The following is a 26,840-nucleotide window of genomic DNA, read 5'->3' on the forward strand; positions in this document are numbered from 1 at the left end:
GATTGAGTTCAAGCGGACACACAAGGATGCTAATGCTGACGGACTGTCACGTTTGCCTCTGTCAACAAATGCCACAACAAAGTCTTCAGAGGAGGACACAACATTTGATGTGTTTACTCTTTCTCAGATTGAGAATCTGCCTGTCACAGCTCAGATGATTCAACGTGAAACAAGAAAAGATTCAACGCTGTCTCAAGTGTACATCGCAACACTGCACGGTTGGACAGAGTCACAGAAAAGTCAGTTTCCTCAGTTCTATCAACGACGCGATGAGCTCACCTTGGATAATGGATGCATCACGTGGGGCCTTAGAGTCATCATTCCCTCTAAACTGCGTGGTGAGGTATTGGAGGAGCTACATGTTGGACATTTAGGGATTGCAAAGATGAAAGCACTTGCAAGAAGTTTCATGTGGTGGCCAGGACTGGATGACCAAATAGAGAAACTTGCTGTGCATTGCTCAGGCTGTCAACATGTGCAGAATATGCCGAAAGTTGCACCTCTCCACCCATGGGAATGGCCTGCAAAGCCCTGGCATAGAATTCATGTCGATTTTCCAGGGCCTTTCCTGAATAAAACATTTCTAGTTGTGGTTGATGCATGTTCCAAGTGGCCAGAAGTATTTACCATGAGCTCCACCACAGCGGAACACACCATTCAGGTCCTGAGAGAACTGTTTTCCAGAACTGGGGTCCCAGAGCAGCTAGTTAGCGACAAGGGGCCACAGTTTACAACGGAGGAGTTTGGAACCTTTCTCAAGTGCAAGGGGTCAGACACATTACCTCCGCCCCTTTTCACCCTTCTACAAACGGATTGGCTGAAAGGTTTGTGCAGAGTTTGAAGAATGCACTGCGAGTAATGGCAGATGAACGTATCACGCTGCACCAGAAGCTTGTCAACTTTTTGTTTGCATATCGCAATGCAGTGCACTCCACCACAAACCAGACTCCTGCTATGTTGTTTTTAGGACGCTCCTTACGCTCTCGGTTGGATTTGTTGAGACCCAACCTTCAAAGAGATGTTCAGGACAAACAACTGAAGTAATGTAAAGATCAAGGACTGACACGGGAGCTGAACATGGGAGAGACTGTACTCACAAGAGATTACAGAGGAGGTCGCAAATGGATGCCTGCCAAGGTAAAAGAAAGAACAGGACTATGATTATGTAGCACTAACTAACTGTGTTGTGTGATGTTGTATGTTTGTCAAAAAAAAAAAAGAGGGGGGGGGGGGCGACACTTCTTCTGCCACTAGATGGCAATACCTGTGACCAAATCACAACTGAAGCACTTTTGCGCTTACAAGTCTGAATTCTTGCTTGTGTTGTACGTCGCTTTGGACAAAAGCGTCTGCTAAATGAAATTGTAGAATTGTAGGACCTCTCTCCTATACAGTGGAGGTTACCCCTGGAGTATACTGGAGACATCATATTGACCAACTGAGAAGATCTCAGGCAATACAGGAAGAGCTGCCAGATGTGAGTCCAGCGCCTACAGCAACATCTGCATCTCCGTCCACTGGAGAAAATGTGACTCCAGCTGCTGCTACTGTAACTGAAGAACCAGCGGCTGCATCTCCAGCGGTGTTACCAGACTCACAAGCCCAGGCTGATACTGCTGCACTGGACTGTAAGCCATTAATGTTTAATTACCATATCTAAGGGTTCGTGCACAGAGGGGATTGTCAGGAAAGAGATGGCTGTTTGGGGAAGCTTCCGATTTGTTAACATTTCCTACAAACAACAAGTTGCATATATGCATAACTTATAATAACAGTACAGAACATGTACCGTGCTGTGTAAACTGTACTGTATCACACGACACATCGCGTTTCAGACACACAAACTTTCACAGCATTCGAAACGTATTTACTGTGTAGAAATAAACGGTGCGCTCTCAGCGCGGTACCATAAACAAAGCTTACAGCGCTCGACGAAGCTATGCCTAATTACTAGGGCTGCAACTAACGACTATTTTAATAGTTGACTAGTCACCGACTATTGAAACGATTAGTCGACAAATCGGATAATTATTAATTTTTTCTTAAATTTAGCATGAAGTTGATTTAATTATGTGGCAAATGATAATAAACACAAGAAAGATGGGTACAATGAAAAATACATCTTTTATTGAACACACTGCGGATTCATACAAAAATTAAATAAAAATGTCCTGTCTAAAACCAATTAGGCCCAGTGCTCGGTCAGTAGAGACATAAATCCTTAAATAAATAAACCTCTGTCCATTTTTTTAGGGACAGGCAAATAAATAAATCAATAAATATAAATAAATCAAAATCAAGTAAACATTTTTTATAGCAAAAATACGCTTATAAAATGTACAATGTATTTCATAAAAACTGTACTGCTTAAATGTTACTTGAATCTCAGCGAGGCGAGTCAGACTCCGTTTCGTTCAACTGCCCGACGGGCTTTCTCTTTAAATGTTCCTGTATCACCGAGGTGCTGCCATGACACCAAGTTGTGTAAACCGCAGCGTTCAGAATTATATATAATTTTATTTTAATATTTTGAGATCACAATAATCTTACAATTTACAACTACAATTAAACAATTGAACAAACACATGAAAGAGCCACATGCGGCTCCGGAGCCGCGGGTTGCCAACCCCTGGCTTACATCAATTAGAGCAGGGCCAACTGCGGCCCGTGGTCATATTTTCATTGGCCCGAAACATATTCTAAAAATATAATGGAATATGGCCCACACATGGAACTTGACTTCAACCTCTTAAGCTGCACTGTACCGGTGGTGGTACAGCGTGTAAATGACGGATTTTAGCGGCAACAATGTATCCGATCATGTTGTTGCTCATTCGAAATGATTAACAAACACGAATCACGACGAATTAAGTTACTTGTAGCCGGAGTTCAGTTAAAATGTTGCTAGGAAACTGGCAAGAAATTCCCACATACTAACTTCGTGCTCCCAACGTCACATCATCTGTAAGACTCCAAAGAAGTAGAACTACCAGTATTCCCTGCTGCAACCTTTATTTCCACACGCTACTGAGATGTTAGCATTGCTTTGCGATCGCAGACTCCTAGCTAACTCCCCTCTCCCGCCCTGGCTGGAGCCGCCAGTATTAGTTTGAGCTCCGCGACACTCTTCTCTGTCACAGTGATGGTCTGCTGAACACATCAATAGCAGGCTGAGCCAATCAGTGCCTGGGTTGTTGAGCTGCAGGCTGAAACCCCAACAAGGCCCCAGTATACAGAGCGGACCATGCATCACTTTATTGACACTTGACACCAGCCGATGAGATTATTTCCGAATATAAAGTAGATATTTTTTGGCCAATAAACACATGAAAAAAACGGTACTGAGCATGAGGGGATCAGGTTTCATGGCCAACAGCAGGAGGCTTGCGCACCGGCGGTGCGTAAAGTTAGCTTGGCTGCGTAAAGCAGAGCTGTAGTGGTTGATGCCGGTGAACGCGGCAGAGTGAGAGAAAAGATAGCCCGGAGTGATTTTTCGTCCGAGGAAGAGGCTGAAATGGTGCTTCAGCTGTCCGCTTCAGAAATTCGGACACCTGCGGTTGACCGGGCAGACATCGAGCAGTGTTTACAGGAGTGGACCCAGACTTGGAGCTATGAGTGACTGATCCAGTTGTTCCAGATGCGTGTTCATGGACAAACAATAAATAGTAGGCTGTGCTATGTTTTAAATGCTGTTGTTTACTTGTCTTTACTTCTGCCGGTCAGTCAGCAGCCTGATTTGCATGAGGAATGTGTGAATTAGCTGCGTCAGAGGGGGGGGAGAAGGGTCAATTAATTAATAATTCATATGTTAATAAGCCTTATCTAATAAATTTGTACTCATTAATTAAAGTCGATAACATTTTCTAACAAATGTGAGTTGGTGTGCTAATAAGCCCAATAACCTATTTGCATAACAAGCCTGAAATATACTCTTCCCCTTACCCCCCTTTTCTACAGTGCTGTGAAGAGGATCACCATACTGACTAAGCAGTAATCAGAGCCTGTTGATTTGAGAATGAGCTGCCAACCCTTTTCGAAAGAAAATAAATGAACAAAAAACATTGTGGAAAGCTGTGTTTTTTTCTTTTCTCAAGCATATTCAATTATCAAGCATAATTAACCTACAACTGATTGATTTTGCTAACTTTAATACCCTATCACCTCTAGTGTGTGGCCCATCTGTTTGTATATTTTCTTGTATGTGGCCCACAGTGAAAAAAGTTTGGACACCCCTGAATTAGAGTGTTCATGTGATTGAAAGGTTCTGTGTCACTGTTCAATGAAGTACAAGAGTAGGAATCTATCAACATCCATTGATGAAACCTGGACTCTGTATTAAGTGATGCCACCTTGTAACTGAAGTCTCTGTCACAGAATTCCTCATTTGCATAACTTCAATCACACACACACACACACACACACACACACACACACACACACACACACACACACTTGCACCCAAATACACTCACATAGACATGTATATCACACACACACACCTATGTGCATGGGCATAACGTCAAGAATATTTCACTGTCTATAGTTGTTAAGTTCCTTACTTTTCACTGTTATCGTCATAACTCTGAGCAATCTTATTCTCTAGATGACTGATCTGTGTGATGCATGATTGCCCTCTGTTTACCTTAATCTGTCTGTCTACCCTAATACGGTAATATCTGAGAAGTATTGAGGACAGCAAAGTGTGCTGATTGGCCAGCAGCCCCACACAGGTCAAAGGTCACTCCCCCCAGGCGGACAAGTTTATTATCATATTCATGACACCATCCCTGGGGTTGGGTTTGGGGGCTCTCTTCAGCGCTTCTTGCCTTTTTGGGCGTGAGCTCCTAGAGCAGCTGGTCCGTCTCTCCCCTTTTCTTTTCTATTCTGCTTAATTTTTGTTTGTTTGTTCTTTAACTTTATACAGAACTTCTTGTCTTTCCTTGCAACAACTATTCCTTTAGTAAAGTTTTTTTGGTACACGGAGTTGACTGTGCCTCTAATTTTTGAGCTTGTGAACGCATCCTTCTGCGTAGCATTTAAAGTCTTGATTTTCTATTTTTGTAACATGTCATTGATCGTGGCTCACAGTCACAATACTATTGACCTCTCGTGAGCCTTGAGTCTCCATCCTGACCAGTGGAGAGAAACCCCCTTGTGCCTGAGAAAGGCATTGCATCGAGCCAGCCAGCAGCCTGAGAACCAGACGGTAGCGAACCAACGCGCTTCCCTTCTCCATCCAGCGTATCCTAGCGGTAGCCACGGTCATTGAGGCGAAGGCTTTGGAGGCCGTCTTCCCACCAGTTCGTTGGAGAGGTACCGCATATCGATATATTAAGCTCACAATTCCCAAACACATACACAGCAAGTTATAACACCAAACAAAGAGGCGTAGCCATTCTAATTCACAAAAACGTCAGGTTCACTTGTAAAAACACCATTGTAGACCCAGAAGGTAGGTTTATAATAGTCATCATATCCACACACAACACAGACGTATGTATTGCCAGTATATATGGTGCAAATGTTGATGACCCCTCCTTCTTCCACAGCTTCTTCACAGCACTTTCAGCCCACTCAGACACAGCACTCATAGTGGGAGGGGACTTCAACCTGGTATTCAACCCACAAGTGGACAGAATCAGTAGAGCTGTTAGTCAATGCAATTGCCAATCATCCGATATAATAAAGCAGTATATGAGTGATTTTGGTCTTTGTGATGCTTGGTGCTCACACCACCCCACGCTTAAGGAATACACCTACTACTTGCCAGTCCACCACTCCTACTCCCGTTTAGACCACTTTTTAATCAGTAACTCAATTGTGAAGGACGTCTTTGACACCAAGATTCACCCCATTACCATTAGCGACCACGCACCAGTCATTCTGACACTCACAAAAAAACTAAAACACCACTTTCTAAACAATGGAGATTTAATACATCATTGCTCAAGGACCCCAATTTTATTAAATTCTTTAAGGAGGAATGGGATTTATTCTGTGAAATAAATGACCAGCCTGATGTCTCAGCTTGTGTGCTATGGCAGGTGGCAAAAGCAGTCATGCGCAGCAAATTAATATCTTACTCTTCATATATGAAAAAACAGGAGAAAGCTCTCGAAACAGAATTAAATGGAAAAATTAAAGCCTTGGAGACAACTTATGCTGCCTCCCAAGAGGAACATCTACTGAGAGAATTAAGGGAATGAAAACCAAATCTAAATGATTTACTCAAACGCAATTTCAGCTGCAGAGATTATGCTTGGAGAACTTTGAACATAACAATAAATCCAGCAGATTTTTAGCAAACCAACTAAAACAGAACAAAGAAAGAGCAACAATATCCTCCATTAAGGACTCCACTGGGAAAACAACCTGTGACCCAGAAATAAATTACATTTTTAGGGAATTCTTTAAAAAACTTTATTCATCCAAGATTAACCCATCCAAATCCAGCATCGAAACCTTTCTGCGCACAATCAAGACCAAATAATGGCCCCTATTTCAATCGAGGAACTTCAAGAAGCCCTTAAACATATGCCAAACAAGAAAGCCCTGGGACCAGATGGCTTACCTGCAGAATTCTACAAAGAGTTTTGGCCTGAGCTTGCACCAATATTCTACAAAATGTTCACTGAAATACAGGAAACCTCGACCCTCCCACCCAACATGAACTGGGCGATTATCAGCCTTCTCCTTAAACCGGACAAAGACCCAGCACTTCCATCAAGCTATCATCCAATATCACTTATAAATGCAGATATTAAAGTTATCTGCAAGGCGCTAGTTAGAAGGCTTGAAAAAGTAACACTTCACATAATACATCCTGACCAGACCGGGTTTATTCAAGGACGGCGCTCTACCAACAACATACGTAGACTTATCAACCTGATAGACTACTGTAACAGTCAGAGCAAGGATGCCATAATTGTCTCCCTAGATGCAGAAAAACCATTTGACAGGGTAAAGTGGAATTTTCTCCTCACCACATTCCAAAAGTTTGGGTTCAGAGATCACTTTGTGAACTGGATCAAAACATTTTACCGTTCTCCCAGTGCTTGTGTTAGAACAAATGATCAAACTTCTCCAAGCTTGTGTTGGGATGGGGGGGGAGTGGGTCCATTGCTGCCCCTTTTGCTAACTGCACCAACGCAGGCCTGGGGGCCTGACTGGTGCTCTTGGGATGGGTGGTCTGCCTCCCAGTATAGTGGTTGGGCTGGGGTTGGTCGCGGTCCTTGCTGTTGTGCAGTGGATCCCTTGCTGGCGGTTTTACTAGGTCCGAGGTGCCCTGGGCTGCAGACGCATCTATGGAGTGCTCAGCCCCTGTATGGGCGGAGGAAGCTGAGAATATGATTTATTTATTTATTTTTATTATTTCGTCTGGGGGTGGCGGTCCCAGACACGGGTGCCTCCGGCTCACCCCGGCAGGCGGGCCTGGGCCTCTTGGTTGAGTGGGGGGTCTTTTTCTCCTTTTATTGGGGGAAGGGGGGCGGTTGCTGGCTGGTGGTGCTTATTGCCTGATGCTTGGTCTGCTCTGGGGGGAGGGGGAGAACAGGGGATGGGTGTAGGGGATGGGAGGGTTGTGGGGTAGCTCTGTCCCTGGGCAGTGGGCCTGGTCGTTGCAGTGGGCTGTGGTTTGCCCTGCCTGGGCATGGTGTGTGGACGGATCTCTGCCTCGCCGCTGGCCGGATCTCGGGCTCCATGCCCCTGGGCTCAGCTTGTGTTGTGGGGGGGGGGGGGGTGCCTGGTAGGCCCGTGGTCCTCTGTCTGCCCTTTCTCTCTGTGGTCTGCCTACAGTGGGGGGGGGGGGGGGTGGCCTTGCTGGCATGGGTTGGGCCTGTGGCTGTTTCCTGTGGGGGGGGGGGGCCTTGGGCTCCCTGTGTTCTGGGGGTTCCTGGGTGCCCTGGTGGCTTGGTCCTGACCTGCCTGCTATCCTGGACTGGGGGTGTGTTGTTCTGGTCCCCCACATCAGCTACTGTCAGCTACCGACAGCATCTTAGACAAACTGTAGCATACACATACACACGCGCATACACACATACACACATGCGGTGCACAACTGATCCATAATCACACACTCAGACATTTATTTTAATATTATATTAAACCAAATGGCAAATTTGCACTGGAAATTCTGCTGCCAATGTTTTTCTTTTTTTTTTCCTGTTGTTATTGTTGTTACTGTTTTTTGTTTGTTTGTTTTTCTTTCTGCTCTTGTTTTTGTTTTTGTGTCTCCCCCACTCCCCTTCTTCCCTATCCTGTCCCTGTTCCCTCTTTCTATCCACCCCTGAGCCCCAGTCCGGTTTATCAATGAACCAATACCGTTCCAAATGAAGTTAAACACAAATGGCGATAGGAGGAGTTTATCAGATTCCTCCTATGCAGAGTAAAACTGCTTCAGTACAACAAGACACCAGGAACATCTATACTGCTTGCCCCAGCTGCTGCACAGGACAGGTATTAAAAAAAAAAAAAAGAAGGTTCCAGGTTCGAGTCCCGGCTTGGGCACAGGATCTTTCTGTGTGGAGTGTACATGTTCTCCCCATGCCTGCGTAGGTTCTCTCCGGGTACTCCGGCTTCTTCTCACCGTCCAAAGACATGCAATTGGGGAATTATGGCTAATGGCTTAAAAATGGCTAAGTGGATACTTTAAATTGACCATAGGTATGAACGTGAGTGTGAATGGTTGTCCATCTCTATGTGTTGGCCCTGCAATGGCCTGGCGATCTGTCCATGGTGTACCCCGCCTCTCGCCGATAGCTGCTGGGATAGGCTCCAGCCTCCCCACGACCCTTAACAGGAATAAGTGGAATAAAATGGATGGATGGATGGTTGTTATTGGCACACACACGGCTATATATATACACACTAGTGTTGTCACGATACTGGATTTCACACTTCGATACGATATTTTGAAAAATATTGATGTTTCGATTCGATTTTCGATACTAAGCAACCACTGAAAATTTAGTGCAAAAATGTTTTTTTTTCAAACAAAATTAAGAACTTTATTCTTGAGGTATAGAACTTTTCCAAGTTATTCTTTACACATTAACAATTTTCCAAAAAAAGTTTTAATACATGTCACCTACCGTCGATTAGCTTTAGCTAGCACTTGCTAACAAGACAACACGTCAAAGTAAACATCGATAGATGTGATAGCTCTAGGCAACACATACTTCGAGTTCGACTGTTACCAGCCTCTGTACCTCTAAATTTATACAGGTCCGGGTGTCTGTCTGCTTTGCTAAATTTGTCGTGTTCGCTCCTTTTGTTGCTCCTCCTCTACCTGCATTGCGGTAAGCGTGTGACCTCACTGTGGCCTAACATTCCTCCCAATCACGCCCCTCCAGTTCATGCTGTCATTGCCCACATGAGTGTTGAAGTCCCCCAGTAGGACAATGGAGTCCCCAGTCGTGGCACCATCCAGCACCCTTCCCAAGGACTCCAAAAAGGGTGGGTACTCTGAACTGGCGTTCGGCGCATAAGCGCAGACAACAGTCAGGACCCATTCCCCAACCCGAAGGCGCAGGGAAGCAACCCTTTCGTCCACCGGGGTAAACTCACAACGTACAGGCAGAGAGTCTGGGGGCTATCAAAAAAGCCCACCCTGGCCCTCCGCCTCTCGTCCAGAACAACTCCAGCGAAAGAGGGAGTCCAACCCCTCTCAAGGACTTGGGTTCTGGACCCAGAGCTATGTGTCAAGGTGAGGCCGACTATTTCTAGCTGGTAACACTCAACCTCTTCCACCAGTTCCAGCTCTTTCCCTGCCAGACAGGTAACATTCCATGTCCCAAAAGCCAGCTTCCATGCCTGGGGATTAGACAGCCAAGGCCTCCGCCTTGGACTACTGCCCAAACCACCATGCACCAGACCCTTCCGGTTCCTCCTTCGGGTGGTGGGTCCACGGGAGGACATGTCCATGGAACCTTTTCGGGCTAGGCCCGGCCGGACACCATGAACCAAGGCCTGGCCACCAAGCGCTTACCATCGAGCCCCTACCCCGGGCCTGGCTCCAGGGTGGGGCCCCGGTGCCCCTCCGGGCTGGGTACACAAACTCCTAGGTGTTGCTTCTATGAGGGGTCTATTGAACCATTCTTTGTCTGGCCCTTCGCCTAGGACAGGTCTGCCTTGGGTGACCCTACCAGGGGCAAAATGGCCCTGGAAAGCAAAGCTCCTAGGGTCACTTGGGCACTCAAACACCTCCACCACAATAAGGTGACGGTTCCAGGAGGAGGTGATACTAACACGTTCCAGTGATTGACTAACTCCTCATCCTCTACCTGCTTTGCGGTAAGCATGTGACCTCACTTCCTTGTTTGTGCATTGCTGCACGTAGTGCTTTGCTTCACTGTGCTAGCTAAAGTGTCATCATCCCCACTAATTCCTTATTCTATTATTCCTTATTCCTTGACTAATTACCTGCCCAAACTACATATCTATTTGCTTTATTTGGCCAAAGTTTAAAGACCATCTGTCTTGTAGTGACAGTCTTTCTTTCTATAAAGTCTCCACTCTAAGCTAGCAATGGCTTCCCCCTCTCGCTCTCCTCTCTCCTGCTCAGTGTGCCACATGTACTCCTCAGCCTCCTTTAGTGATACGGATAAGTTTGTTAAATGTAGTTTGTTTGTAGCGTTGGAGGCAAGGCTTGGCAAGGTTGAATTGGACCTGCGGCGGCTCCACACCGATGGATCCAAACAATTCGCCGCTAGAGCTAGCCAGTCCCCATTATCTGGTGCGGACCGTCTTAGCTTAGCCCCAACGAGTGCTCCCCAGGGCGGCTGGGTGACTGTCCGAAGGAAGCATAGTCCGAAGCAGAAGCCTGTTGTCAGTGACCAACCACCAATTCACATGTTGAATAGGTTCTCCCAACTCGGCGACACACCCGCAGAGAAGACAACTCTGGTAATTGGAAGTTCCATTCTGAGAAACGTGAAATTAGCGACACCGGCAACCATAGTCAAGTGCATTCCAGAGGCCAGAGCAGGTGACGTCGAGTCAAATTTAGAACTGCTGGCTAAAAGTAAACTTAAATATGGTAAAATCGTTATTCACGTCAGCGGTAATGACATCCAACTACGCCAGTCGAAGGTCACAAAAATTAATATTGAGTCAGTGTGTACATTCGCGAATACGATGTCGGACTCTGTAGTGTTCTCTGGTCCCCTGCCTAACCAGACCAGCGACGACGTGTTTAGCCACATGTCATCATTCAACTGCTGGCTGTCGAGGTGGTGTCCAGCAAACCAAGTGGGCTTCATAGATTATTGGAAAACTTTCTGGGGGAGACCTGGTCTGATTAGGAGGGACGGCATTCATCCCATGTTGGACGGAGCTGCTCTCATTTCCAGAAATATGGCCCAGTTTATAATAGAACCAAAACCCTGACAACCCAGAGTTCAGACCAGGAAGCAGAGGTGCCATCTTATCTTCTCTGCGCGTCCATTAGGGCAGTTACCCACACAAAACTCCATATAGACTGTGTCTGTCCCCCGACCACGTCAGTTTACTCATTCCATTTCTACTTGAAGAGGAGTCAATCAGAAAAAACCTAATCAAAATTAATACAACCACTAAATTAACTCAAAAAAATCTAAAAATTAGATGTGGACTATTAAATATCAGATCTCTGATGCCAAAAACTGAATTGGTAAATGAATTGATATCTGACAATTGTATTGACCTGCTCTGTCTCACTGAACCTGGCTGCGTGATGATGAGTATGTTAGTCTAAATGAATCAACTCCTCCCAGTCACATTAATACTCATATTCCTCGAGGCTGTGGCCGAGGAGGTGGAGTTGCTGCCATTTTTGACAGATGTTGAGTAATAAATCCCAAACCCCAAATAAGTTCATATTCATTTGAAAGCCTGATTCTTAGTTTGTCTCATCCAGCCTGGAAAACAATACAGCCACTCTTATTTATTATTGTGTCCTGCCCTCCTGGTCCTTCATCTGAATTCTTATCTGAATTCTCAGAGTTTATATCCAGTGTAGTTCTCAAATCAGATGAAGTCATTGTAGGAGACTTCAATATTCATATGGATGTTGATAACGACATTCTGGGTGCTGCATTTCTCTCTCTTCTAGACACAGTTGGTTTCCATCAGTCTGTTCATGAACCAACTCACCGTCACAACCACACCCTTGACCTCGTCCTAACAAATGGAATTGAAGCTGAATATCCAGTTGTATTTCCACAGAACGCGCTTTTATCAGACCATCAATTAATCACTTCTGAATTTGCACTAATTAGCTACACTCCACTCAGGAAAATGGTGGTTTCCAGATGTTTGTCTGATCAGGCTGTAACTAGATTTAAGGAAGCGATTCCATTGGCGCTAAATTCAGTGTCATGTCCCATTGTTACAGAGGACACTGTTGTCAACCTTAGTCCCTCCCAAATTTATCATTTTATCGATAGTGCAACAGGCTCCTGAAGAACAACTTTGGACTCAATTGCCCCATGAAAAAAGAAATCTATAAATCCAAGGAAACAAGCACCTTGGTACAATTCAGAAACCAGACAGTTTAAGCAAAAAACCCAGAAATTCGAGAGAATATGGCGCTCCTCCAAACTGGAGGAGTCACATATAATCTGGCAAGACAGCCTTAAAAGTTTTAAGAAAGCCCTTCGTATAGCCAGAGCAGCCGACTACTTGGCACTAATCGAGGAGCAGAAGAGCAACCCCAGGTTCCTCTTCAGTACTGTAGCCAGACTGACAGAGAGCCACAGCTCTACTGAACCCAGCATTCCTGTTTCCCTGGGCAGCAAAGATTTCATGGATTTCTTTAATGACAAAATTGTCCTTATTAGAGAGAAATTTAACCTCCTCCTACTGCCATCAGCTGACAACATGGCACCTATAACCTCAGAAGCCTTAGAGGCAGCTATAGAACCAGACATACACATACACAGTTTTTCTACTGTTAGCCTTCATGAGCTCAGTTAATAATTTCCTCCTCTAAACCATCCACCTGTCTTCTAGACCCCATCCCAACTAAGCTACTTAAGGACTCCCTACCCCTCGTTAGCACCTCTCTGCGGTTGCGATTATCTGGTTACGTCCAACAGTTCTTTAAAGTGGCAGTAATTAGACCCCTTCTCAAACAAGCAACCCTGGATCCAGATGTTTTGGCCAACTACAGACCAATATCAAATCTTCCATTTCTCTCCAAAATTCTGGAGAAAGCAGTTGCTTAACAGCTCTGTGACTTTCTCCACAGCAACAGCTTATTAGAGGATTTCCAGTCAGGTTTCAGGATTCATCATAGCACAGAAACAGCACTAGTCAAAGTTACCAATGACCTCCTTCGAGCATCAGATGAGGGACTGATCTCTGTGCTGGTCCTTTTAGATCTTAGTGCAGCTTTTGATACCATTGACCACCATATCCTTCTACAGAGACTGGAACATGTCATTGGTATTAAAGGAACTGCACTAGGTCATATTTACTAGGTCGATCTCAGTTCGTACTGACTAATGACAACCGCTCGGAAACCACTGTCGTCACTTATGGTGTTCCACAAGGCTCTGTGCTTGGACCAATCCTTTTCACCCTTTATCTGCTTCCTCTCGGTCACATTATTATGAAACACTCAATTAATTTTCACTGCTATGCAGTCGACACACAGCTGTACTTGTCAATGCATCCTCATGAAATAAATCAGCTGACTAAACCGGAGCCCTGTCTAAAGGAGATTTAAAACTTAGATGACCCATAATTTCCTTCTATTGAATTCTGATAAAACTGAAGTCATTGTCCTGGGCCCAAAACATCTTAGAGACACCCTATCAAATGAGATAGGTACCCTGGAAGGCATTACCTTGGCCCCCAGCACAACCGTAAGGAACCAAGGAGTTCTCTTTGATCAGGATCTGTCCTTTAATTCCCACGTGGGCAGCATGGCTCAGGGGTAGAGTGGCCATTTAGCAAACGAAGGGTCGCTGGTTCAATCCTCGACCCCGGTGACCATGTCCAAGTGTCCTTGAGCAAGATACTGAACCCATAATTGCTCCTGATGAGTAGGTTGGTGCCTTGCATGGTAGCCTCCACCATCAGTGTGTGAGTGTGTGTGTGAATGGGTGAATGAGATGACATTGTAAAGCGCTTTGAGTGCCGCTAAGGTAGAAAAGCGCTATATAAAATTGAGTCCATTTAGCATTTACATTAAGCAAATTTCTAGGTTTGCTTTCTTTCATTTATTAAACATTGCTAAGATCAGACACATCCTGTCTCAAAAAGATGCAGAAAAATGAGTCCATGCCTTTGTCACCTCCAGGCTGGATTACTGCGATTCCCTCCTATCAGGCTGCACCAGTAAGTCCCTAAAGACTCTCCAGCTGGTCCAAAATGCTGCTGCCCGCGTGTTGATGAGAACTAGTAGAAGAGACCATGTCTCTCCTGTACTGGCTTCTCTGCATTGGCTCCCTGTCAAATTTAGAATATAATTCAAAGTTCTCCTTTTCACATACAAAGTCCTCAATCATCAGGCACTTCATACCTGACAGAGCTCATAGTCCCCTATTATCCAGCTCGAACTCTTCGCTCCCCGGATGCAGGGTTACTTGTGGTTCCTAGAGTTTCTAAAAGTAGAATGGGAGCCAGAGCCTTCAGCTATCAGGCTCCCCTGCTGTGGAACAGTCTACCAGTTTCGGTCCGGGATGCAGACAAGATTGTCAAGAAGTTGTTCAAGATGGCGCTGTAGGTAACGGCAGCCACTCCGAACGCTCTGAGCACTGTTTTGTTTCTATTCTTCTTTTTGTTTCCTTTTCTCACCTCTACTTCCTTGAGAAGTTCATAAACGTATATCCTATGGATATGACAATTTTACAGAAAAGAGCCAACACTCTTGCTTATTCTAGAGTGGAGTTACTGGCTCTTAAAAACTTCAAACACGGACACAGACACAACGTCCCAGCGGAGACGCTACCGAGGCTGCAAGGCTGGGGCTAAGGTAAAGGCGCAGCTGGCAAGAAACCGGAGGCGCTTCAAACCATCGCTTCCCTCCGTGATTATGGGCAACGTCAATTCGCTACCGAATAAGATGGACGAGTTTGTCGCTCTGGAAAACCAGCGGATCTACCGTGAGTGCAGCTTGTTCATCCTAATAGAGACATGGCTAACCGATATTATCCCGGATGCTAACATGGACCTGCGAGGTTTCACTGCGGTGAGAGCGGACAGGGACATGAGGGCATGTGGGAAAAGCAAAGGTGGAGGACTTATTATCTACACCAACAACCGTTGGTGTAACCCTGGCCATGTCTCAGTGAAGGTGGTTTTGTGTTGCCCTAATCTGGAGCTGCTAGCCGTTAGCATGAGGCCATATTACCTGCCGAGGGAGTTCAGGAACGTGATCTCCCTCTGTGTGTACATTCCTCCGATGGCAAACGCGGCCGCTGCACGTGAAAGGATCCACAGTGTTACTGCACGGCTGCAGACCCAACATCCTGAGGCCTTCATGATAATTTCTGGAGACTTCAATCATGTCACCCTGGACTGTACCCTGGCTGCTTTCCATCAGGTTGTTGACTGTCACACAAGGAAGAACAGGACGATTGACCTACTGTATACCAACATTAAGGAGGCATACAGAGTTGCCGCCCTCCCCCCACTGGGCAAGTCAGACCACAACCTGGTGCACGCATAGCCCCAGTCCACCCCTCTGGTCAAAAGACAGGCAGTCTCCACCCGCACCATCAGGAGATGGACTCCTGCAGCAGAGGAGGCCCTGAGAGACTGCTACAACACCACAGACTGGGATGTACTGCTGGGTGCACATGATGAGGACATAGATGGGATGACTCACTGTCTCACAGACTACCTCAACTTCTGTGCAGACGTGGTTGCCCCCACCAAGACTGTTCGGTGTTATCCAAATAACAAACCATGGATAACACAGGAAGTCAAGGATGTCCTCAAAAGGAAGAAGAAGGCCTTCAGGACAAAGGTCAAGGAGGAGATGAGAGCAGCACAGAGGGAGGTGAAACGCTGCCTGAAGGAGGCAAAGGACTCCTACAGGAGGAAGGTGGAGCAAAAGCTGAAGGAGAACAAAATGAGGGAGGTCTGGGAGGGCGTCAAGACCATCACCGGCCACAAAGCCAGGACCAGCACAGAGGGGGGAGGGGTGGAGAGAGCAAATGACCTGAACAAGTTCTTCAACAGGTTCAGCCAGTCCACCTCACACAACCCTCCAACGCCCCCCTCCCCCTCTGCAACAGCTGAGCAGCCTCCTCCCTACTCCATGGCCCACCGCCCCTCCCCCCCCCCTCCACAGCAACAGAGCAGCCCCCCTCCACCCCTCCCTCCACCACCACCCCCCTTCTCACAATCTCCACAACCCCCTCCTTGCTTCACAGCTGACCAGGTGAGAGGAGAACTGAGGAAGCTTCGGCCCCGAAAGGCAGCAGGACCAGATAGAGTGTGTCCCCAGCTTCTCAAGACCTGTGCTGCTGAACTTGGGGAGCCGCTACAATGGGACTTCAACCGGAGTCTGCAGCTCGGGAAAGAGCCCACCCTATGGAAGACGTCATGCATTGTTACAGTTCAGAGGACCCTCTACAGTTTGCCTACCGGGGGAAGGTTGGTGTGGAGAGGATGCCATCCTCTACCTGCTACACCAAGCCCACTTGCATCTGGACAAGGGGAAAGGCACAGTGAGGATCCTCTTCCTGGATTTCTCAAGTGCCTTTAATACAATCCAGCCCCCTGCACTACAGGACAAGCTCCTACAAATGCGAGTGGACCCCTGCCTGATTGCTTGGATCTCCAGCTACCTCACCAACAGGCCACAGTTCGTCAGGCTGAAGGACATCACAGGGCTTCTCTCTCCTCCTCTCTGTCCTCCTATATGTGCCATACATAAATCATACTCATACGTATTACTAACTCGTCATCTTCTCTGGAGCCTTTGAGCTCCCCTCGTCCCAGATCCCGGGTGCTGCTGGAGGAGGCTGCAGACCTGAAGAGGCTCAAGCTGCCACCTGTAGCTCCACCTACTCACATCCCCGCCTGTCCATCAGTCTCTTCCCTGTCTCGCTCTCTTTATCTCTGTCCCACTCTTTCCCTCTGCATATCGGTCTTCCTCCATTATCTGTCTTCATCTCTGCCCTGCTCTCCTGCCCTCTTTCCCCCCAACCGGTCAACGCAGAAGGCCGTCCCCATTGAGCCTGGGTCTGCACGACGTTTCTGCCTGTTAAAAGGAAGGTTTTCGTCGCCGCTGTTGCAGGATGTGCTTGCTCATGGAGAATTGTTGGGTGTAAATTCATTGAAGGAGTGTGGTACTCGACCTGCTCTACCTGTAAAGTGTCATGAGATAACTTTTGTTGTAATTTGGCGCTATAAATAAAATTGACTTGACTTTTGTCGGCATAGTTCCATTGCATCTCTTGCATATGGGCTTGCTGCTGTCCTTTGGGTTTCTTGTTCATTCGACTCAAATCCAAAGAACCTCCAACTTCCATGGCAGCTTTCACACGTAGAGCGACGACACAAAAAAAAAGTACATCCAGCGCTGTTTGTGTGAGCGAGGCAAGAGGGGAGGGGCTGCTGCACGATGGCTCGCTCCCTAGGGCAGCGCTCTGTCTGTTTGTATGTGTGTTTGTGTTGGCAGCGGCGGCGCATGTGTAAACCAAGGAGGCAGGTAGAGTATCGATATTATTGAAAAGTCATTTAGTACTGTAGTAAAATCGATATTTAATCGATAAATCGATATTTTTTACAACACCAATACACACACGTAACTCCATATAGCCACATCAAGTAAACGATAGTTGGAAGATATTATGCACCACAAACTTTTAACTTGTCTCATAGGAATATCTGTTAAGATTAGAATCAGAATCAGAATACTTTATTAATCCCAGGGGGGAAATACTTTTGTTACAGTTATTAAGCTCTTGAAGTACTATAAAGTAAAGTATGAAGTTACGATTACAATAATAGTGTAGACTTTAAGATAATAAGATAAAGTGTAAGAGTAAGAATAAAATAAGAATAAGTTTAAACTATTTACAAATACAGTAGTTATGACAAGAGTATTGCACAGTTAAGTATCGCAACAGTTAAGTTATGAAATCACTCAGAGGGAGGAGTTAAAGAGTTTGATGGCCACAGGTAAGAATGACTTCCTGTGGCGCTCTGTGGTGCATTTAGGTGGGATCAGTCTAGCACTGAATGTGCTCCTGTGTTGAACCAGGACTTTATGTAGGGGATGGTGGATGCTGTCCAAGATTGTGTGGAGTTTAGACAACATCCTCCTCTCTGTCACCACCGTCAGAGAGTCCAGCTTTACTCCTACAATGTCACCAGCCTTCCAGATGAGTTTGTTTAGTCTGTTGGCATCTGCTACCATCAGTCTGCTGCCCCAGCACACAACAGCAAACAGGATGGCACTGGCCACCACAGACTCATAGAACATCCTCAGCATGGTCCTGCAGATGTTAAAGGACCTCAGCCTCCTCAGGAAGTAGAGACCGCTGAGGCCCTTCTTGTAGACCGCTTCAGAGTTCTTAGAAAAGTCCAGTTTGTTTTCCAAGTACACCCCCAGGTACTTGTAGTCCTCAACAATGTCCACACTGACCCCCTGGATGGAAACAGGGGTCACGGGTGTCTTTATCCTTCTGGGGTCCACAATCAGCTCCTTTGTCTTTGTCACATTGAGCAGGAGATGATTCTTCTCACACCATGTAACAAAGTTCTCCAGCACAGTCCTGTATTCAGTCTCATCACCCTTCCTGATGCATCCAACTACTGCAGAGTCGTCAGAAAATTTCTGAAGGTGGCAGGACTCTGTGTTGTAGTTGAAGTCAGTGGTGTAGAGGGTGAAGAGGAAGGGAGACAGGACTGTCCCCTGTGGAGCCCCAGTGTTGCTCACCACTCTGTCTGACACACAGTGTTGTAAGCGTACAAACTGTGGTCTTCCAGTCAGGTAGTCAACGATCCAGGACACCAGACGAGCCTCCACCTGCATGGCTGTCAGCTTCTCACCCAGCAGCACCGGTCTGATGTTGTCAAAAGCACTGGAGAAGTCAAAGAACATGACCCTCACAGTGCTCTCCGGTTTGTCCAGGTGAGCATAGACACAGTTGAGCATGAAGATGATGGCGTCCTCTACTCCAAGTCAGGGCTGGTAGGCGAACTGGAGGGGATCCAGCAGGTGTTGGACTGATGGCCTCAGCTGTTCCAGGATGAGTCTCTCCAGGGTCTTCCTGATGTGAGACGTCAGTGCCACTGGTCTATAGTCTTGGGGGCAGTTGGGACGCTGTGTCTTCGGCACTGGGACTAGGCAGGACGTCTTCCACAGCACAGGGACCTTTTGAAGACTGAGGCTCATGGTGAAGACATGATGAAGGAATCCACTGAGCTGGGGGGGGGCGCAGGCTTTGAGGACTCTGGGGTTGACACCATCAGGACCTGCAGCCTTGCCTGTGTGACGTCTGCTCAGTTGTCCTCTCACCTGGTCAGCTGTGAAAGACACTGTGGGGGTGACTGGAGGGAGGGAGGAGTCCTCATTTGTAAGAGGGCTGTCAGCCTGGGAGCCAGAGGAGGAGGGGGGATGGGTGAGACCCTCACCTGAAGAGGAAGGGGGACTGTGAGGAGGGGGTTGTGTGGAGGGCAGAGGGGGGTCTAGTGGCCGTATGCAGGCAGTAGATATGTGGGCGGGAATAGCGGGGGGGGGGCATTTCAAATCTATTAAAGTAGAGATTGAGTTCGTTGGCCCTCTCCAGGCCTCCCTCAACTCCTCCGCTGCCCGATGTTTTGAGCTTCTGCTCCAGCTTCCTCCTGTACATGTTCTTGCCCTCTCTGATCTTCCTCTTAAGGTCCCTTCGGACTCACCTCATCCAGATTACCGTCTCTGAAGGCTCTTTTCTTGGCATTCAGGGTGGTCTTGATGTCCTTTGTTACCCATGGCTTGTTGTTCGGATACCAAAGGACCGTTCTGGTTGGGACAGTGCAGTCTACAAAGAAGTTTATGTAGTCCGTTATACACTCTGTGAGCCCACTGATGTCCTCTCCATGGGGCTCATAGAGTGCCTGCCAGTCTGTAGCCTCAAAACAGCCCTGCAACGTGACATAGGCATCCTCTGACCACCTCCTCACTGACTTTGTGGTTGCAGGCAGCCTTTTCACTAAGGGCACATAGCAGGGCTGAGTAGAACCAGGTTGTGGTCTTACCTGCCAAGGTGGGGTAGGGGAGAGGAGCTATAGGCATCCTTTACATTAGCATAGAGCAAGTCCAGGGTCCTCTCCCCTCTTGTTGGGCAGCTCACATACTGTGTGAAAGTAGTGAGAGTTTTTTCCATTGTCACATGATTGAAGTCCCTTGAGATGATACAGAGAGCACTGGGATGGTCAGTCTGTAGACACGCTGCAACCGTGTGTACGACGTTGCATGCCGTCGTCGGGTTCGCAGAGGGGGGGATGTAAACAGCCACCATGATGACGTGTGAAATCTCCTGAGGTAAATAGTATGGCTGGAGTCCCACGGCTAGCAGCTCAATATCCGGGTTACAGATGCGTTCCTTCACCGTAATATGACCAGGATGGCACCATCTGTTGATGACAAACACAGCCAGCCCACCTCCTTTGCGCTTACCGCTCTCGGTGCTGTCCCTGTCCGCCCGGACAGTTCGGAAGCCCTTAATGGTGACGATGTGGTCGGGAATGTCCTCATGGAGCCACGTTTCTGTGTAGCACATTAAGCTGCACTCCCGATACTCCGCCTGGCTCCTAACAAGCCCCGTTAGCTCCTCCATCTTATTTGCCAGAGACCTCACGTTACCCATAATGAGAGAGGGGAGACACGGCTTATACTTTCTCTCCATAATCCTCCGTCGTCTTGTCTCAGCTGACTTGCCACGCCGTTTTTTTTACCTCCTCTGCACCGTCTGTGTGTTCTGAATCTCCAGAGTTCAGCAGGAATATCCATTGGCTTGGCCAACATGCCGGCCAGCTTCAGCTCAAACAGCTGATCACGGGTGTAAACAAAGCGGCGTTGCTGTGCAACGGTTGTTGCAGAAAAAGTCAGCTCTCCCATTATGAAAATCCTCAAACTCACTCGGATGTATATGTGAAACAGGAGAGCTTAAGACTTTGTCTAAAAAAAAAAAGACAGACTTTGCAGTTAAAGGTAGAAAAATAAGTTAAAAGTAATAAAGAGTAAGAGCGACTGTAACAGGCAGCAAACGTCCTGGTGCACGCGCACTATCTACTAGGTCCTGTATCTACATGGATGTACCAATTTTGCTTCCAAAAGATGTCAAGACGTTGGATTTGATGGATCCAACCATGCTTTTATAGTACATCGTACAAATGACCAATGGTAAATTTCAAAATCTGGGAGGCCCTACCCCCCAACTGATTTCTCTCTTTGCGGGGTTTTTCATTTGATCCTTGGTTTCTTATGGTTCCATATGAACTCACCAATCGAACTATGAAGTCGATTCCAAAAACCCTTCTGTTGGATTCCGAGGCAGCATGGATTGCTCAGAAAGTTAATCACAGGTGGTACCATCATTTTTATGATTAAGATCCTGCCATCAAAAGATACAGGTTTTGGCATCCACTTTCCTAAATTCTACAATTCTACAATTTAATTTAGCAGACGCTTTTGTCCAAAGTGACGTACAACACAAGCAAGAATTCAGACTAAAGGAAAAACCCACAGTAAGCGCAAAAGTGCTTCAGTTGTGATTTGGTCACAGGTATTGCCATCTAGTGGCAGAAGAAGTGTCGCCCCCCCCCCCTCTTTTTTTTTTTTGGACAAACATACAACATCACACAACACAGTTAGTGCTACATAATCACTAAGTGCTGGGTCTTGGACCCTCTGACTTATTCTACCCCACAGGACAAAGAGGAGAAGAGTCAGGTTAAGTGCCTAGGTGCTCTCTGAACAATTGAGTCTTCAATTGTCTCTTAAAAGTAGAAAGGGACTCAGCAGAACGCACAGAGTTCGGTAGTTCGTTCCACCATATGGGAACAACAGAAGAGAAGTGTCTGGCTAGAGATTTAGAGCAGCGCTGGGCTGGAAGCACCAGGCGTCTTTCTCATGCAAAGCGTAGTGGGCGAGAAGGAGAGTAGACCTGGATCAGGGATTCCAGGTAGGCTGGAGCCATTCTTGTGATTGTTTTGTGAGCCAAGAGAAGTGCCTTGAATTTGATTCTGGCTGCCACTGGAAGCCAGTGAAGAGAAACCAGCAGCGGGGTGACATGTGCCCTTTTTGGCTGGTTGAAGACCAGACGTGCTGCTGCATTTAGAATCATCTGCAGAGGCTTGAATGAGCATGCAGGGAGGCCTGCCAGAAGAGAGTTGCAGTAGTCAATGCATGAGATGACAAGAGCCTGAACCAGAAGCTGTGTGGTCTGTTGGGTCAGGAAGGGTCTGATCTTCCTGATGTTATAGAGGGCATAACGGCAAGACCGAGAAACTGAGGCCACATGAACCTTAAAGGTCAGCTGGTCATCAATCATGACACCCAGGTTTCTGGAATAAATAAATAAAATAAATTAGTTTGGATCTTGTCTTAACCTACAATGTCATTCTTCTCCACAGTAGTTTCCAAATTAAGAAAGATGTCAATTCCTAAATATTTAAATTGATTTACAATGGGAACATTAAATTGGCTCAGATGTTCTCTATTATCACTTAGCGGTAGAATTGCTGACTTTGCCAGTTGACTTTAAAGCCAGAGATACTGCTAAACTCTGTGAGCAACCTGAAGACATGAGGAAGAAACTGCAACAATTCACTAATAAAGAGGAGAACATCATCTGCATACAATGATCTATAATAAATGGTGGACTTTATTGTAATAGGGATGATACTGATGGACTGCTGTATTTTTTTTAAGCTAAAGGCTCAAGAGATAAATAATGAAGGAGACAGTGGGCACCCTTGGTGGGAACCTTGATAAATAGGAATGTGTGGAGAGCAGAAATCACCCGCTAAAACCATTGCTCCTGGATTTGCATAAAGAGTTTTAATATAACCAATGAAGGATTTACCTATTCCCATATGATCCAGTAAGGACCAAAGGTAGTCCCATTCAAGCCTATCAAAGGCCTTTCGGGCATCAAGAGTTAGAATTCCAGATGAAGTCATGAGATCAGAAAGATCTGAGGTAAAGTGTAGTATATGTTATAGTCTTCTTAGATTGTCTGAGCTGAAGCGGCCTTTCACAGATCCAATTTGATCAATGGATAAGTTTTCCTAAATATCTTGTTGCAGAGAGGGGTGTGTGTGTGTGAAGGAGGAAGTGACATCACTGGTGTGAAGGAGGAAGTGGAGATCATAATTAGGCTCCACCTGTGAGCTCAGAGAGGAGGGAAAATCAAACAAAGGGGGCAGTGAATTAAGGCTGCAACTAACAGTTAATTGAATTATCGATTAATCTGCGATTATTTAATCGATTAATCGTATTATTGCACTTTTTTGCAATTACCTTTACAATTTAACATGAAGTTGTTTTTGGCATGTTCTAATTAACAATAAAGACAATAAAAAATTTAAAAGATTAAAAATAAAACATTTATTTGTCATTTGAAAAAATACATTCTAGTCATTTCATGTTCTTGATTCTATAATCTGGCACACAGTCGGCATAGATGTATAGATGACGTAGATGTCTCGGCTTTACGGTGCAGGGCTGCATGCAGAAGCCTGGTTTCTATTACTGCCCAACGCTCGGATCCGATCGAGACCTGCCTACTTTATCCCGTAATTACACATACACGTACACATACACGCACATAGTGTTTCCGCCCCAGACCGGATCACCAACCTGCTGAGTGAATTGATCACGTCTTTGCGTTCATGTTTCTATAGCACAAATAGAGTAATAAATAGACTGATGGGACTCAAGTCCTGACCAGTACTGGACTCAAGTCCTGACCAGTACGGTAAAAAGAAACCAGGCTTTCCGCTGTGGAAAGTACATTTTAAATGTTAAAAGCCAAGACAACTCAGTATGCTACAGGCAAGCCCACAAGCCAACTTACCGAGGCGAGTTTTCATCCAGCTCCGCTAAAACTCCCAAGTGCTTTCTGCTCAGATTTTCATTCATGACTGTCGTGCTCCCGTGCCAAGCGAAGTCCTCCTTGCAAAGTTTATCAGTAAATTTTTTCTTTTCTTTAATGAGAGTGAAATACTCCCAGCCTTAGCTCTTTTCAGCCTACCACCACATGCTGCTGCAGTGGACGCCGCCATTGTTGTTGTGATCTGCAGTCGCTCGTGCGTGTAACTCTTACTCGTCTCCCCCTTATATATTCACGACATTACAAAACACTTGTGCTTCTTTGCTGATGAATTATCGATAATCAAATTTGTTTGGCAACAAAGTCAGGAAATTCAACAACCAATTTGACTTTTAATCGATTTATCGATTTGCTGTTGCAGCCTTACAGTGAATAGAGAAAGGGGGTCAGAGATACAGAGGAAGTGAGAGCAAAGAGGAAAGGAGGAAAAGAGTGGAAAATAAAAATGAATAAAAACTGAAGAAAAGTGAATAGCACTGGAAGTGGACCCCAGGACTCAGGAAACTACAGAATCCCTGGAGCAGGTGGACCATTCCTGCTTGGAAGTAACAGTGGTTTATTCCTGGGTTGGAGAACTTCCTTGATGGCTACACTGATATTTACCAGATAAGTTTTTGTCCCCTTTACCTCCAACTCTCCTGGCTTCTCCCTGTCTGACCTCATAACTACCCCAGCTCTCACAAACCCCCTTACTCTCCCCTATCAGAAATACACACTCCACTCTGCTCATACCTGATTGAACTGGATTCTCTCCATACCCCCCCCCCCCACACACACACACCCATACACCCACATGTCCCTCAGATGGACTACATAAAATTCCCTCACTCTCACCATCATTCATGAAACTGGACTGATTATCCTGATTTATTAATCTGGTGTTATGATGATTTTTTCCCTGATTTACTCTGCTTTATTTAAATAATGATGATGATTTTTCTGGCAGATGAAATATAAGAGAGTTGTGCAGCCTTAATTCCAGATGTTGTGGGGTTTTATTCTTATTTACTTTAAAGTAGTGGGGTTGATTTACTCAGACTTTTGTTGTTTGAAATGAACTGCTTGGTTTTCTCTCCCCTCAATTTATAATTTAAAAATAGAAGTTTACAGTTGAAAGTAACAACTTTCATTTTACTTTGGGAGAGGTAGTTTCAACACTACAATCTATTAAGACGGCATGCCATACCTTTGCATATATCTTCATATCTATATTTATCAATGACGCTGGCCGGTATTTGCCACACAGTGTTGGATCTTTATGTTTTTTTTTAAGGAGAAAAGACATCCAGGCTGTGTTTGTTTGTTTTAGAAAAAAAAGCCTTTTGCGATATGATGTGTTTATCATACTCAAAAGCATTGGGCCCAGTTCTGTCCAGAACTTGACATAGACTTCAATGAGGATACCATCTGGTCCAGGTGACTTACCCAGGTTCATCTCATGTATTGTGTCCCATGGTTCTTTTAATGATATATTTGCTCCCAAGTCAGCTGCTTCTAAGCTAGACAATTTTTCCAAATTTAAATCCATAAAATGTGACTAAATGTATCTCTGTTGAATTTAAATTCAGAAGTGTAAAGTTTTTTTTATAGAAACATGAAAAAGCTGTACTAATCTTGGTTGGAGTGGAGAAAATATTACCTTCTGCAGATTGCATTGCAGAAATACACACCCGTCGCTCATGGGAGCAGAGCTGCCCCGACTACCATTAAAGTAATGGTGTTCTCTAGACTTTTGAATTTAAAACTCAGCATCTGCTCTAAGGAATGCATTAAGTTTTTTCTTCAACAAGTTAAGCTGACAAGCTCATATAGCACAGAATGCGTCTTGAGTTTTTTCCAAGGATGCCAACTGTCTCTCCATCTTAGCTGTTTTAAATCGAGAGCAATTCACATATGAAGCAAAGGATGTGACAATGTCTTTTATTAAAAGGTGGTGGGGGGTGTACGGTTTGGTCAGGGGTATTTGTTTATTTTGACTTTGGGTCTTTGTTTTGGTTGCACCTTGTCTTGTGTTTTTCCCTTTTACATTGTTTGCAGTGCTGGTGTGTGGTGTGGCTCAGGGGTAGAGTGGCAGTCTCGCAACCGAAGTGTCTCTTTCCCCGGTAACCATGTCAAAGTATTCTTGAGCAAGATACTGAGCCCCTAATTGTTCCTGATGGCCCTGCGAAGGACTGGAAACTGGTCCAGGGTGTACCCTGCCTCTTGCCCAGTGTCAGCTGGGATAGGCTCCAGCCCACAGATGCCTTAATGGATTAGTGGTAGAGAAAATGGATGGATGGATGGTGTGTGTCCAACTTTCCCCAATAGTTGTAGCAAGCACACCTAGCTTCAATCACTACCTCATCAACCTTGCTATAATACCCAACTCAGGCTCCACTCCTGTACCAGACAATTCTGTCTTATTTGGCAGAGACTTATCTTTTGAACCTGACTTCATTGATCTTCAGTTATTTCATAAGTTTTGATGTCCTTTCTAATTCTTGACCTTGTGGTCTTGTCATCAGGGCACTGGCAATCAACCACCTCAAGCCTGGAAAGTGCAAGTTGGTCAGCCTGCCTCCTGCCAACCTTGCCTGCCAAACTGTGCTTACATCTTATCGCATTTCCTTATTGAGAACAAATACTCAAGGGCTGTTACTCGCATGTGCACTGCTATGTAGGTCCACTCTGTTGATCAGGCAGCAACACTGATGACCTGGCCCACCATCTGATGGCTTACAAATGAGTGGCCTGAGACCAACTTATTTGCTGGCACCTGATCTACAGTGTTGTCCTCTATGTCCACTGGGGGCAATACAACAC

General features: G+C 45.8%; 2 protein-coding genes across 5 annotated transcripts in view; one reads left to right on the top strand and one right to left on the bottom strand.

Annotated features, from left to right (window-relative positions):
- Nucleotides 1-26,840, bottom strand: part of samd10b (sterile alpha motif domain containing 10b) — a 113,667-nt gene that overhangs the window by 53,415 nt on the left and 33,412 nt on the right. The gene's annotated exons all lie outside the window — the stretch shown is intronic.
- LOC147255814 (uncharacterized) lies at nt 10,525-11,385 on the top strand. The gene has a single exon (XM_086212832.1). The coding sequence runs from the start codon at nt 10,525-10,527 to the stop codon at nt 11,383-11,385; it is 861 nt and encodes a 286-aa protein (XP_086068958.1).

The sequence above is a fragment of the Aulostomus chinensis genome, chromosome 9 (assembly GCF_037954235.1).
Source record: "Aulostomus chinensis isolate RoL2024-O1b breed Wild chromosome 9, RoL_Achi_v1.0, whole genome shotgun sequence".
NCBI classification, from domain to species: domain Eukaryota; kingdom Metazoa; phylum Chordata; class Actinopteri; order Syngnathiformes; family Aulostomidae; genus Aulostomus; species Aulostomus chinensis.